Source organism: Propithecus coquereli, unplaced genomic scaffold (assembly GCF_000956105.1).
Source record: "Propithecus coquereli isolate 6110/MARCELLA unplaced genomic scaffold, Pcoq_1.0 Scaffold42, whole genome shotgun sequence".
NCBI classification, from domain to species: domain Eukaryota; kingdom Metazoa; phylum Chordata; class Mammalia; order Primates; family Indriidae; genus Propithecus; species Propithecus coquereli.
In genome coordinates this window covers 246,876-260,945 of record NW_012149952.1, presented here as the reverse complement: position 1 = coordinate 260,945, position 14,070 = coordinate 246,876, and the positions used below count along the sequence as shown (strand labels likewise).

Here is a 14,070-nt window from a genome sequence, read left to right as displayed (position 1 = left end):
GACACGGAAGGGAGGAGAGACCAGGGACGCAGAGAGCCAGGGAGGAGATGGGGGCAGGTGGAAGTAGGGGGGCCTGGGGCAGGGGAGACCCCAGGAGGCAGATGAGGCTGGGGGAGGCTGGGGGGGCACACGGGGGAGACCTGGGGTGGGCTGTGGGGAAGGATGCTGGGTGTCTGCGGGACATGGGGTACCTCAAAAGTCTCGTCCAGTGTCCAGGGGGTGAGAGGTGCGGTTTACGGGGCTCTGAGGGTGGTGGCACCTGTGGGGAGCAGCTGGGGGTCTGAGAGGAAAGGTGTGGGGGCTCGGGTGGGCGTGGTCTCTGGGGGGCTCCGAAGGAGGGAGTCTGAGGAAAGTGCTGGAGAGGTGGGGTCTGAGGGGATGGCCTGTGAGAGGCTGAAGTATCTAAGGGGAGCCCAAAGAGGAGGGTCTGAGGGGCACCGAGTCTGAGTCGCGCTGGGTGTGGGGTGGGGTGTGGCTGTCAGAGGCGGAAGGGGTGGAGGGTGGAGTACCTTAGGGGCATGAGGGGTCTGAGGGAGGGGGATCTGAGGGAGGGGGTCTGAGAGGGAAGGCTGTCTGAGGGGGGAGGCGGGTCTGAGGGGAAGGGGCGTCTGTGGGGCTGTCTGAGGGGGGAGGCGGGTCTGAGGGGAAGGGGTGCCCACGTGGGAGGCACATCCAAGTGGCCGGCAGGTTTGGGGGTCTGTGGGAGTGCTCACTCGGGCGCTAGGGCTGCCCTTCAAGGTGGGTGGGGCAGGGGCAGGGGCAGGAGCTGGGCTGTCCCCAAGCCCGCCCTGGACTGCTGCCAGGTCTGAGCCCCCAGAAGAAGCGCAGGGCTGCGCCGGAGCTGGAAGAGCCAGACTGGGGGTCAGCCAGGCGGGGTGGGCGTGGGGGTGAGTTTCGGAGCGAGATAAATCTGGGGCCGCCAGAGAGAGACAGAGGGAGACGCAGAGACGCAGAGACCGCCGACCCGAGAGGTCAGGCAGAGACGGGGACAGAGAGACAGCCGCAGAGCCCGTGCGGGGCGGGCGGGCGCGAGAGCCAGCGAGTGTGAGCGCGCGAGTGGCCGGCGAGGAGGGAGGCTGGGGGCGGGTGGTTAGTGATCGAGGCTCCAGAGTAAGGGGGAGGCTGCGGGAGGAGAGGCTGGGAGGGGAGCAACGGTGGCTGGGATCGGCTGTTCGGGGACTGACAGGGACCAGCGGACCAGCGGACCAGCGGGCAGAGGGAGCTCGCGGAGGGAGCGGCCGGGAGGGATGTGGGGGGAGAGGTTGCGGATGTCAGGCTGGGGGGCACCTGGGAGAGGGGGAAGCCCTGGGAGCGCCCCTGCTGGCTGACCTGTGTCTGTCTCTCCTGCCTGCCCTGTCCCTGTCCCCGTGTCTGTCCCAGCCTCTGCAGGGCTGGCACCGCCATGGACTGTAGCTGTGTCTCCGACCTTCTCTTCGCCCCGCCCACCTTGCCGGCTCTCTGGACCCCCGGTAACTGGCCCGGACCTCCCCAGCCCTTCCCCCAGCCCTCAGGCCCCCCCCCAGTGAGCCACACTCGCATCTCTCTATCTCCGTGTGCTCACACTTGTCCCGAGTCCATCTCCTCCGCCTCAGTCGGTGTCCCCCCAGTCAAACCCTTTCGTGAAAAACTTGGCTCAAAACTTCACAGCCAGATCTCCCTGCCACCTCCTGCTGGGACCTGTGGGCTTTCCGGAGGGTGGGCGCGGCGGCATGGAGGGCAGGGAGGGATGAGTCTCAGCCTGCTTCCACGGGACCTGTGGGCGGAGAGAGCAGGGACTGGGGCTGGAGGGGGCACTAGGCCAGGCACGGATGGACGGACGGATGGATGGATGGATACACAGACAGCCCGACCCAGGCAGGGGGCCGTGGAGAGACAAGACGCAGCCAACCCGAGCTTGGGGGAGACAGAGGCGGAGAGAGCACGGTTGCTCGGAAGTGGAGGCTCAGAACTGGGGGTGCGGACAGTAAGGCTGCGGGACACAGGGCTCAGGTCCCAGGCACTGCCGACGTGCAGCGTGTGCGTGTCTGTGTGTGCATGTGTGCACGGCAGAGACTGCGACTCTGCGCCTGCTTATTTGGGGTTTCCTCTCAGTGTGTCCCCGTCACACTTCAGCGTTTCTCGAAGGAGGGGACACACTGGGAATGTGTGTCTGCCTGTCTTTGTGTGAGCCGGCGTGGTGACTGCTTGTACGTGCACGAGGCCACCTGAGCGTGCCCCTGCCCCAGTCGGGTGAAGAGGCTTCGCTTGTTTCTTGCAGGTCTGTCGCGTGGTGTGTGGCATTCCAAATGATGTCTCGGCATTTTGGGCAATGCGGGGGGACGCGTCCCTGGGCTCTGTGTCTGGTTTTCAGCCCGTGGTCCGTGTGTGAGTGTGAGTACTGGGGGCTGTCACAATCGTGTCTGCCTGCTGAGGCTGGGGGTCCTCTCTGGCTGCATCTCGGTAGGTACAGCACGTTTGAGGACGAGATTCTAGGACAGGTGGTGTTCCCAGGTTGGGTTTTGCATTGTCTTCTTGGGGTTGTGTGGGTGTGTCTGATACAGTCGCTTCCCCAGTAGGACTTGGTCTGGGTGTAGGATGAGCCAGAGAACGGTCTTCATTGAGCCCAGGCATCTGAGAAGACCCCAAATGGAGTTGAGAAAAATTCTCCCTCAGGGAGGAAACTGCCTGGCGTTGCCCAGCATTCGGGTCGGGAGGCATCAGTGCCCACCTTTATACACCAGGCGCCGCTCCTCCTTGCCCCCCACCTCTGAAATTCTAAGCCAGCAAGGGTGAGGACCTGCCCTGTGACCACACAGCAAGTGGATACAAGGACCCTGGTCCCCCAGCTCAGTGTCGTCCCCTGCCCAACCCACGGCCTCCCCTTTCCTGCACTGCTACCAGCTTTTTTTATAGGCTAATTCTGCCTTCTGTTTTCATGCTTGGGTCTGGGGTCTCTGAGGAGGGGAAGGGGACAGAGGATGTGACATGCATGGGAGTGGGCACAGAAGCTGGACCGAGGGCCTGGGCCCTTCTGGATGGGAGGTGGGATTCAGGGCTGGGCAAGACGCCACCTACTGCACCCAGCTTTTGGGTGTATGTGGACAGTGGGGCACAGGACACCCTGAGTGTGAAATGTGACGCAGAGTGAATGTGTCAGAGCGCTGACACGTGTGCCTGCGTGTGGGTTTGGGAGGTTGCTCTGTTGTCATGGTGTCACCCTGTGTGTGGCTGTCGGGCTGTGTATCTGGGGACAGGAATGTCTTGGTGCTGCATTTGCTGTCTCCATCACACCGTGTTATCCGGGCCTTTGGGGTCCTGCACGCGTCTCTTGTCATACAGTGGGTCCCAGTTCCGAGGGGCCTGAGGAGATGTGTAGTTGTGTGTGTTGAGACGGGTGCGTAATGTGTGTTGAGATGACGTGACCTCATGTCTTGGGCAGCCCGTGTCTGATGTGTAGCTTTGGTGGCCCCTAGGAGTGTGGCACTCTGCTGTGTCTGTGTCCCATGGCGTGGCTGAGTCTCTGGTGGGTGAGCAGATGTCTGTGTGACATGTCTTCGGTGGGCATCTGGGAGAGTGTGTGCACATACATGCGTGCACACACACCCATCTGGATGGCTCTCGGACGGACACGGGCATAGACACAGGGAGGGGATGCAGAGTCGTGAAAGGTACAAGCACACAGGTAGCTGCAGACACAGATCCAGCCTGGACGTGCCAGGGTGCGGTCAGTCATGGGCTTTAGGGAATGGAGGCAAGAGCTGGGGGGGGGGGTTCCAGATGCAGGAGAGACCAGAGGCTCCCAGGGCAGGCTGGGGCAGCAGGGAGAAGGGCCAATGCTGTGGGGTGGTTACCCTTTCCTCCCGGTTCCTCCCCACCATATGGGTGCAGGAAACTGGTCCCCCTCACCAGCCACCTGCGATGTGCCTGGGGGAGCTATGCCAAGGGAGGGGATCAGGCTGGAAGTACCAACCCAGGGTCCCTGTAGGACTGGGTTCTCTCCCACTATTTGGACAATTTGGGGACTAGACACCAGGGAAGGAGGTTTGGAGAGTGGAAACCAGGTCCCTGAAGATGCCTGAGGGTGGGCGGCTGCTCCTCAGACCTGGAGTAGGGAGGACTGGATGCCTCCCGGTTCCTAAGTCCAGCAGGACCCAGCCCCGGACTTGGCGTCCTGACCCTGTGCCACTCCCTGCCTCCCGTCCCCAGGGTTTGCCTTCCCGGACTGGGCCTACAAGCCCGAGTCGTCCCCTGGCTCGAGGCAGATCCAGCTGTGGCACTTTATCCTGGAGCTGCTGCAGAAGGAGGAGTACCAGGGCGTCATCGCCTGGCAGGGGGACTACGGGGAATTCGTCATCAAGGACCCCGACGAGGTGGCCCGGCTCTGGGGCATCCGCAAGTGCAAGCCCCACATGAATTACGACAAGCTGAGCCGGGCTCTGCGGTGAGGAGGGCTGGGGGCCTGGGCTCCCACCTCCTTCTCCCTCACTGTCCCCCTGGGGCCTTCCCTCCACATCCCGGGACCGGGTCCTGTTGGATCGCAGGCGCAGCGCTCTGCGTGTGCAGCTATTATAACCACCTGTGAGCGGAAGGGACGCAAGAAGGACCCGAGTGCTGGGCTTTGCAGTCACACACGGCAGGATCCCAGCTCCTGCCTCACCCCTTCCTTGCCCTGTGACCTTGGTTAAGGGACTTTTGTGGGCCTCAGTTTCCCCAAATTGCTGTGCTCCGGGCACTGTGCTGGGCCCTCCCTTCCCCTCCCTAGGTGTCCCCCCAGCACCATGCGCCTCTCCCCACAGTTACTACTACAACAAGCGGATTCTCCACAAGACCAAAGGGAAGAGGTTCACCTACAAGTTCAACTTCAGCAAAGTTGTGCTTGTCAATTACCCCCTGCTGGACGTGGCGGCAGCTGCCACTGGCTCCCCGCTCTTGCTGACCCCCAGTCCTTTCGGGGGGAGCCCTGGGCCAGATGCTCCTCCCCTCACCCCTGAGGTGAGTCTGATTCTGGGATCCCAGAACTGGGGCATTTGGTGCCCCTCCCAGCCATGAACCCCCCGCCCCAGCGGGAGGCGGTTAATCTGAGTAGCTGCCTCCGCCTCCCTCTCCAGACCCTGCAAACCCTGTTCTCTGCCCCACGTCTGGGAGAGCCGGGGGCCCGGACACCCCTGTTCTCCCCTGAGATGGACAAACTGCGCCTGGACAGCTCTTTTCCATTCCTGGGCTCTGGTAAGAGCCAGGGGGTCCCGCGGAGCTGCGGAGGGTGGGTTGGGGGCAGGATGCTGCATGTGTTTGAGGGAGGGGAGACAGGACGGAGCAAGGAGGCCTGTGGCAAGGCTGGGGCGCATGTGCGCGAGGCTGGGGTGCATGTGTGTGTACTTAAAAGCCAGAGGACGGGAGGTGGGGGAGGAAGGAACGGGGGCAACAAGCTGGGAGAAGGGCTTTCAGGGGTGCTAAAGGAATCGGGAGACGGGGTGGGCAAGATGGAGCTGGGGGAGCACGTGCAGGTGGCAAGAGGCCGTGTGGGAGGGACAGTGGGGAAGGAGGGATGGGATGTGGCAGGAGGCAGCCCCCTTACTTAGCCATGGTGGAAGGCCCAGCCTGACCTACCCCCGTGCCCCCCAGGTGCCACCAGCTACTCCAAGCCCCCTGGCCTGCTGGGTCCCTACGGCCGCGCCTTCCCCGAGTACCCCTGGAACTTTAACCCGTACCTCACAGGCCCCTTCCCCAAGCTGGCCCCGTCTCTGTACCCCCCGCACTTCTACCCCAACCCCCTGGCCAGCTCCCTGGGCCACCTGCCCTCTGCAGGGGCAGGGGGAGGCCCCACAGCCGCACCCCTGCTTGCTGCAACGGGGGAGGGCCTGGGCCCTGAGCGACCCTCAGGCCTGGCAGCGGCCCCCCGCCTGGCGCTGCCTGGGGCTGGGGGTTCCGAGGCCGTGCTGGGTGGGAAGGAAGACAGCGACTCAGAGCTGGAGATCACCGACGTCAGCGGCTGCAGCTCTGACAGCGAGGGCGACGAGGGCCTCCCCGTGCCCCCCAAGGCCAAGGCGGGCAAAGGGGGGACCGGCAGCTGAGCAGGCGTGGGCTGACGGATTCTACAGAGGTGGGGCCCAGGGCAGCCACCCATCTGCCCTCGATGTGCTGTCCCAGGCCCAGGACCACCCTCGGCACCCTCCTAGGGTCGGGCACATCGCTGCCCTCGGCTCCTTCTTCCCCAGCCCCAGAGCGGGGGTCTCACCTCCCCCTCCACAGCAGGGGGAGGGAACGTGATGGCCTCCAGCCTCCTCCCTAGGCTCCAGTTTGAGGGGGTCCCCACCTGGCCCCACTCCCAAAGTGCAATATGGCGCCCAGCCTCCCCCGCCCACCCCTGTGCTGTGACCTGTGTGTTTGTGTGGCCGTGTCTCCAAGCCCCTGTGCCGGCCCCAGTCCTGACACCCTCCCACACAGGCCCCCCTGGGGACAGGGAGCTCAGAGCAATAACCCCGCCCCCAGCCCCCACCCAGGAGGGGCCCCCTCCCCACCAGCCCCCCACGACCCTCACAGCCACCTTCAGAGTTTACTACAAAAATAAAAGAACAGAGTGAGACGTGGGGCACCCAGCGTCAACCATGGGGGTTCAGGGGTGGGAGCTGGGAGGGAGGGTGTCGGGGGACTCCTCGTACTCTGTGTGTGGGGGTACCTGGGGAGTAACTGTTTGAGGAATGAGTGAATGAACCACCAGAGAAAGGCGAGCGGCACAGAGGCAACATGGCAGACAGACCAGGGACGTCGCCACCAGTCCCAGAGGGTTCCAGAACACCACGCCAGGCCCCACCCTGCCCTCAGAAACACAGACCTCTCCTTAGATAATATATATTAAAAAATAAACCTCCAATTCAGGGTATAAAAACAGAGCAAAGGCACTTGGGGGTGGGGGTGGCCCCCACAGGCAATACTGAGATGGCCCGGGACTTGGGGGTCGCTGTGGTGCCCACCCTGGAATGAAGCCCTGAGTCCCCCAAGCAGAGGCAGGAGGGAGAAGGCTGAGGGCAATGGGGACAAGGTGACCCCAGCTGGGCCCCTCCCAGGTGTGGCCAGCAGCGGCTCCCTCTCCTCAGGCCCTCGGGGTATGAGATGCTGCTGCAGCTGTGTGGGTGCGGGCGGCCCCCCGAACGTCCTCTCCCCCTTCCTCTCCTTGCGAAAGGCCTGGGGCACGTAGGAGAAGACAGGAGGCAGGGAGAGAAGGAGAGAGAGGGGGAGACAGACAGGGCGAGGGGAGAGAGAGGGAGGTGGCAGAGATGGGAGACAGGAGGTGGAACGGGAAGATTTAGAAAAGACAAAGGCAGAGGGAGAGACTGGCGGGCTGGGGCTGTAGGGGGACCACTGTGGTCCCTCCTCTTAGGGCAGCGTCCACCCCAGGTCCCCCACTCACCTGCCTGGACAAGGACCTCAGGTACAGCCAGGATGGGGGACAGGATTCCCCCCGAGCTGAGACAGGAGGGGTCGCAGGCGGCAGAATTCCTCCTCCAGCTCCTGGGGGGCGGGTCACTCGTGAGGGGGGCCCCTTCCTTCCCCAGCCCGCTCAGGGTTCCCCGTGCTGCGCCCCACCTCCAGCTGCTTTATGGTCTCCTCCAGGCCGAGCAGGTTCTCCTGGATCTCCTGGGTCTGCGCTGGGCTCAGGGGGCCACCCCCTGGGACCCCATCCCCATCTCGGGGAGGCCCCGCCCCGCTGTCTTCCCCGGCAGGAAACAGGAGCTGCTTCAGGGACAGCACTGGCAGGGACAGAGGGTGGAGTCAGGGGGGCAGGGGTTCGGGCTGGAGGTGAGGGTGGGTCCAGGCTGAGCACATGGGGTTTGGAGATTCAAAAAGGCTGCAGAGCTGTGACTGGGGTTAGGGTTGGCACAGGGACAGGAAGGCACTGAGGGAGAGGTACCCAGGGAGAGGCTGAATTTAGGGTCAAGGAAGGGTTGGCAGCTGTGGAAGGAAGAGGGACATGGCGCCACTCAAGATGGCGGTGCAGGCTGGGTGGGTGGGCTTGGTGCCCGTATCCTCTGGCAGCTGGGCATACAGGAATTTGAAGGAGGGAACAGAGTGGTTTGGGCTGGGGGCCTCCCTGGAGGGGGCAGGGCTGGGCTACCTTTCCGAAGGGCCGTGGCAGCAAGCTGGCCTTCGGGGCCTGGTCTGCAGAAGGGCAGGAGGTCGCTGAGAATTCTCTCAGTCCGGGCTGGGTGGGGGAACAGGGAGGGTGCTCAGGTCCTGCCGGGCTTCCTATGGACGCCTCTTGTCACCCAAGAACCCCCCCCGGCCCCTCCCCCACTGCCCCTAGCCTCACCGTCAGCTGGAGGCATCTCTCGGCCGCCATTGCCGTTCTCAGAGCTGCTAAGGAGGGGTTCTCGGGTGCTGAGGGGAGGAAGTGCTGGGTGACCCCACACCCCTGGCCCCGGAGGGCGGCAGGGACAGGGAGACAGACAGCTGGAGGTGGGGAGATGGGGAGGTCTGGAGACAGAGACAGAGGTCAAGGCCGGGAGACAGGGAGACAGAGAGGCCTGGAGATAGGAGACAGACAGGGCCGTGGTGGGGTTGACACACGCACACATACAGACGCGCACACACACAGACACACGCACACAGACACGTGCACACACACAGACACACGCACACACAGACAGCTGGGGCTCAGGTCCTGGGCATGCATGGGGCAGCCAGCCCTGCATTCCGACACCCCGGAACTCCAGCTCCCTCCCTGGTCCCCCTCACCTGCTGGGGCTGGGCCGGGGCTTAGGGCGGGAGGCAGGGGCAGGGACCTTCAGGGATCCAGCGGTCTCAGTGATGAGGGCACACCAGCTGGGGAGACAGGCCAAGGCCCTGGGCAGTCAGAGCCGCCAGGCCCTGGGCCAGGGCCTTCCACTCCACCACTGTCTCTGGGAGCCCAGGGCCTGGGCCTCCCCACCCACGCTCAGCACCCAGACCCCGCTTACTTCTTCCGCTCCGACACAGTCTGTGCCACCAGCTCATATATCTGGGCCTCCTGGTCCCAGGTAAAAATGACATAGAAGGCTTTGTGGTCTGCGGGGGGAAGAGGAGATGAGGCTCAGGGCACGGCCCCCACCTCGGCCACCAGGCCTCCCCCTCCTCAGAATGCCCACTCCCCACCCCACTGGGCAGCTCTGCTCGAATGAGCCAAAACAACCGCCGTGCTCACCGGTGGCCACCTCGCGGGTCATGGCCGAGGTGAGCCGCAGCACGGGCCGCAGCATGGTCTTGCCGTCGGGGGTGGGTGTCAGCGTCCGGCTGTGTGACTTGAGCAGCAGCCGCTCGTCCTGGCGCTGGAGCAGCAGCAGCAGGTCGTCCAGCAGCAGCACGTGGACCTCTGCGGGGCGGGCCAAGGCAGGAGCTCACACGGTGCCCCCCACGCGGCCCGGCGCCCCGCCTGCTGCCACCCTGGCACTCACCCACAGCCTTGTCCTTCGTCACCCGCCACGTCAGCGGGCCCTCGTGGACCAACCTCTTCTTGGTGATGTCCAGGTTCTGGGGGCAGGAGGCAGCGATGGCCCACACAGGCGACAGGAGGGGAGGGCAGGACAGGATGACCATGGGTGAGGATCAGTCAGGGGTCACCATGGGTGCCCGCCTGGGCACGAGGTGGGGCACATTATCGGATAGGCAGGGCCGGCTGGGGGCTGTTTCAGAGATCCCCTGAGCGGCAGGGCCTGAGTGGGCTGAGGGCAGGGAGGGAAGGGCAGGCAGGGCCCACCTTGAACTCGCTCAGCATGGGGTCGCTGCTCTGCCGAAGGTGGGACAAATCCAGGCGCCGCTGATAATCCTTGAGCCGCTGGAGCAGAGACCCGAGTGTTATGGGGACAAGCCCAGTGCTGAGACTGACCCACAGTGACCCCGGGGGGACAAGCTGAGAGCCAAGACCAATTCCCAAGGGGGACAAGCCGAGGGCCAGGCCTGACCTCCAGTGACCCCGAGAGGGAGTCGCTGAGGGCCAAGTGGAGCTGCACACACACACACACCACCTCCTGCCCCAGCGCAGGGCCGCAGCGAGGCTCACCAGCAGGTCCTCCATGTCACGCACGGCTTGGTTGACGTGGTGCAGGATTTCCCGGCAGCACTCAGCTGCTAGCTCCACTTTCTCTCGCTCCGCGGGCTCTTCTGCGGGCAGGGGAGAGACCGCTCTGGTGAGCCCCACCCCTGCAGGCTCCCGGTGTGACACCCAAGGACAGTGGAAGGAGAGCCTGCAGGGGCTGGCTGGGTGGCGGTACCTGTGTTCTGCCCGATGCTCTGCAGGAGCAGTGGGTACTTGGTCAGGCGCTGCATCTCCGTGGGGATCATGTCCTTCAGCTGCAGGCGGCGACACCGCGGACGGCTCTCGGCCTCCTGAAGGGAAAACGGTGCTGAGGTGGCCCACGCCTCGGGCTCACCCCAGGGCCGGGACACCAACTCTCGCCTAGGAGTCCAGGTCCCCAGCCCCCTCCTCCCCTGGGACCCCGGAGCCCAGACCCCCACCTCACCTGCACGAAGGCACAGAATCGAGGCTCCTTGCGCTGCTTGGCTTTGAGCTGCTCTAAGGCAAACGACTGGCGGCTGCAGAAGCGAGAGGAGATTTTCTGGAACCAGGAGCCCTCAGCACCATCAAACTACAGAGAGATTCAGGCCAGGGAGGTGTCTCAGGTGGGCTGGGTAAGAAGAGGACCTCGCATGGGGCTGGAAGCCTAGAGTAGCAGGACAGGCTTGGGGTCCAGGCCCTTGGCCTTGAGTGGGGAGGGCTCAGGACCTGGCCCCTGGCGGCCCCTGGCTGGGAGGAGGGGGCGGGCTGGGCACCCTCACCCGGGCCAGCAGCACGTCCCCGATCTCTTCAATGAGGTAGCCACTCTCCTGTCTGCGCTTCATCAGGCAATCAAGGAACAGGGCTGTGGGGGGCAGTGAGGAAAGGGGGTGCTTCATTAATGGCCCGGAAGGTGGCATTTAGTACCTGGTTGGGTGTGGTGGGGGTCAGGCTGCAGGTGTGTCTGTGTCTGATCCTTGGGGCTGGTGAGCCTGTCCCCCACCCCCATGTGCTTAGATGGCATGTCTACCCCTCCCCGCCGAGTGTGAGCCCTGGGGGTTGTCCCCAGTGCCGGAACAGAGGCAGGCGCTCAGGGAGAACGTGCTGGCTGTGGGTCTACCGCAGAGGCCTTGAAGGAGGGACACGGCGGTGGGGCACGCAGAGGGGCCTCAGCCCTGCACTCACAATGCACCTCGATGAGCTCGTCCAGGCTGGGGAAGATGTTCTGTAGCTCCCCCAGGAGGAAGAAGCCCCCTTCCACCATGGGCTGGTAGAAGAGGTCATGTAGCACCCGCAGCATGCGCACGTGGGCCGCCTCCGTCACCAGCAGCTCTGTGGGGCCACCAAGACAGGAAGCATGTTGGGGAGCGGGCCAGACTATGGGGGCAGCCTCAGGGGCAGGCTGGGGGAATGTGGAGGAGGGGACAGAGCCAGAGCAGGTGCGGGACGCTTCCTGGACACTGGTGGGGTTAGGGGAGCTCTCTCTAGGTGGAGTCATTTGACCCCTTAAGCAGCCATGGAGGGTTCCTCAACCCAATGCCTTTCTCTTTTTGCCGTGGCAGCCAGCCAGAGGGACCAATGGTCCCAGTGTGCCTATCATGGGACTTTCAGTGACAAAACTGGGAAAGTCCTGGGCAATCCAGGATGAGCTGGTGGGTGCCCCCGCCCCCCGTCAGCAAGCTTGCAGCCGTGTTCAGTGTCTAACTATCCGGCCATTTTCTCAGCCTTCGTTTCTCATGCAGTGATTCCCTCTACGCACAGGCTGGCAGCCTCAGATCCAGAGAGGGTGCATGCGTGAGTTCCAGGGGCCCAGAAGTCCCCTGAGATTAAATGCACAATTTTGTGTGTTAGGCATATTTTTTCTGAGGAGAAAAATTGCTATGCTGTCCAGTGTGGTAGCTACCAGCCACGTACAGCTCTTTACATTTTAATTAATTAAAATAAAATGAAATTTATAATTCAGTCCTCAGTTGTATTCCCTGCATTTCAAGTGCTCACCAGCCATGTGTGGCCGGTGGTTACCAGGCAGATAAAGCACGTTTCCATCCTTCCAGAAAGTTCTGTTTTTATCCTATCCTTAGAGGGATCTGTGACCCAAAAAAGTAGTCACCTACTGCCCTAAAAGTTCCGAATAAATGAGTCACTTTTTATTAAGCAATCTGTAAATAAACACTCAAACAAGCTTCCAAAAGTTTTCTCCTTTTGCCACAGCTCATAAACAATTAGAAAGCACAGAAAAAAAAAAATCAAGACAAAAATGATACACCTATCATCTCTCTACCCAGAAGCAAAATTTTTTCCCCCTTAATTGACTAAGATCACACGGGTAACAACGATCCCATTAATGGCTCTTCTGTGCCCAACGCTGTGCTAAACACCGCACTCAAATCGTGTCATCTTTGTGACAATCTCTGCAGGTAGCAACTATTCCTGCCCACGTTTCACAGATAAGGAAACAAAGGCTTATACCAGAAATACAATTGTATATATTGTTTCTGGCTCTTAACACCAGCACTGTCCTGAACTACTAAAAGTTCGTGGACACATCACTTTGTCAGCTGCGTTCATGTCCCATCGAGTGGCTGTTCTATGATTCACATAATAAACTGTTCTCTGTTGGAACAATTTGAACTTGGAGCGGGTTAGAACTGCCTTTGAGTCCTCCCCACGATAAATAACACCAAGATGAACATCTGTCTGCGTCAGCCTCTGCCTCTGCCGGACCTGCACTGTGTCCTCGGCAACAGCGGGGTGGGCGGGGGTGGCACTCACCGCTGATGACCTCCTGCCGCTTCACCTGGCTCTTGGGCAGGCTGTGCAGGGTGTCCGGGGGGACGAGCTCCCGCCAGCCCGGAGGCTCTTCTGGTTCCAGCTCTAGTCCTGAGCGTCCCGGCTCCGCCTCGTCTCCGGGCTCAGGGCTGTGGACAGAGGCCTTGTTGGGGCCCCACCCTGGGGAGGTTTCGATTCCTTAGTGTTCAACCCCTCTCCACGGCCTCAGCACTTGATGTCCCCAGGGTAGCCTGTGCTGCAGACTAGTCCCCAAACCTCTGGAAGAAGCGTTCCACCCCCTCCTCCTCTGAGGCCTGTGACCGCAGGTGGCTCTCAGCGACCTCCACGTTCGATGCCCATTTCTCTGTGACTCTGGCAACAACCCCCCTCCCAGATCCTCCAGGCTTCCTCAGTGGATGGTGGTGGAGGGGGGAGTGACGTACGTGGCTCGTCGGGCAGGGCCAAGCACAGCCGTGGCGGAGCTGGGGTCCATGTCCACGTCGCTCCTGGAGCGGCCCCCACCCCGGCCCTTAGCCCCGAGGCTGCCCCGGGAAGGCCGGCGGCGGTCACTCACCCGCAGGCTCTCTGAGCGCCCCAGACGCCCTGATAGCCTGGACCCCGAGGCCAAGGACAGAATCGGGCAGAGGCCGGAACAGAGACAAGGAGAGACCAAGACAAGGACAGAGATGAGGAGAGAACAGGACCAGGACAGGGACAGAGACGGCGAGAGATCAGGACAGGGGCAGAGACAGGGGAGACCAGGACAGGGACAGAGACAGGGAGAGACCAAGACAGGGACAGAGACAGGGGGAGACCAGGACAGGGACAGAGATGGGGGAGACCAGGACAGGGATGGAACATGCAACAGAAGAGAGGGGAGTCAGAAGAGTAGTGTGACTTTAGGGGTGCTGAGGGGTGGCCAGGAGGGACACGGAAGCTTGGTGGGGAAGGGGAAGGGAACCCAGTGTGGAGTACAGGACCAACCCCCTTCCCTTCCCTGCAGCAGGGGGCTGGGCGCAGAGGGAGGATTACCATACTTAGCTCTTCACCTGGGAGGGTGACGTCCCCACCCAGCCCTCACAGGGGTGAAGGGGAGGGGGTGGCCATGGGGAATGGGAAGGGGCTGGAGAAATGGGGGAGGGGCTAGCCCTCTCCCCACCCAGGGCCCAGGCACCCACCTCTTCCACCTTCTGGGGAGAGAGGGGCACAGGGTCAGAGGTGGACCCAGATGGAACCCAACTCACCTCCCCACACCCGCCACAGGGTCCCCAAAGCAGCAGCACGAGGACGGGCAG

At 62.7% G+C, this 14,070-nt stretch overlaps 2 protein-coding genes across 3 annotated transcripts in view; one reads left to right on the top strand and one right to left on the bottom strand.

Moving 5' to 3' along the window:
• The window catches only part of LOC105817508 (ETS domain-containing transcription factor ERF), an 8,205-nt gene extending 2,155 nt beyond the window's left edge, over positions 1 to 6,050 (top strand). The window contains 5 exon segments of the mRNA XM_012653217.1: positions 1,095 to 1,121; positions 4,186 to 4,420; positions 4,776 to 4,971; positions 5,088 to 5,205; positions 5,602 to 6,050. Coding sequence (XP_012508671.1) covers positions 1,095 to 1,121; positions 4,186 to 4,420; positions 4,776 to 4,971; positions 5,088 to 5,205; positions 5,602 to 6,050 — 1,025 coding nt within the window.
• Positions 6,051 to 6,811: 761 nt separating this feature from the next.
• Positions 6,812 to 14,070, bottom strand: part of ARHGEF1 (Rho guanine nucleotide exchange factor (GEF) 1) — an 18,924-nt gene continuing 11,665 nt past the window's right edge. The window contains exons 14-31 of one of the 2 annotated variants that reach the window (XM_012653341.1): positions 13,954 to 13,965; positions 13,219 to 13,386; positions 12,779 to 12,924; positions 11,192 to 11,338; positions 10,789 to 10,871; positions 10,473 to 10,598; positions 10,224 to 10,338; positions 10,013 to 10,113; positions 9,710 to 9,787; positions 9,408 to 9,483; positions 9,158 to 9,325; positions 8,934 to 9,021; positions 8,713 to 8,799; positions 8,288 to 8,355; positions 8,093 to 8,179; positions 7,564 to 7,727; positions 7,388 to 7,488; positions 6,812 to 7,161 (exon numbers count right to left, since the gene is read on the bottom strand). In XM_012653341.1, coding sequence (XP_012508795.1) covers positions 7,405 to 7,488; positions 7,564 to 7,727; positions 8,093 to 8,179; positions 8,288 to 8,355; positions 8,713 to 8,799; positions 8,934 to 9,021; positions 9,158 to 9,325; positions 9,408 to 9,483; positions 9,710 to 9,787; positions 10,013 to 10,113; positions 10,224 to 10,338; positions 10,473 to 10,598; positions 10,789 to 10,871; positions 11,192 to 11,338; positions 12,779 to 12,924; positions 13,219 to 13,386; positions 13,954 to 13,965 — 1,798 coding nt within the window. In that variant the 3' untranslated portion in view covers positions 6,812 to 7,161; positions 7,388 to 7,404. The remainder of the gene's footprint in view (positions 7,162 to 7,387; positions 7,489 to 7,563; positions 7,728 to 8,092; positions 8,180 to 8,287; positions 8,356 to 8,712; positions 8,800 to 8,933; positions 9,022 to 9,157; positions 9,326 to 9,407; positions 9,484 to 9,709; positions 9,788 to 10,012; positions 10,114 to 10,223; positions 10,339 to 10,472; positions 10,599 to 10,788; positions 10,872 to 11,191; positions 11,339 to 12,778; positions 12,925 to 13,218; positions 13,387 to 13,953; positions 13,966 to 14,070) is intronic. The other variant, XM_012653342.1, reaches the window with a different exon arrangement.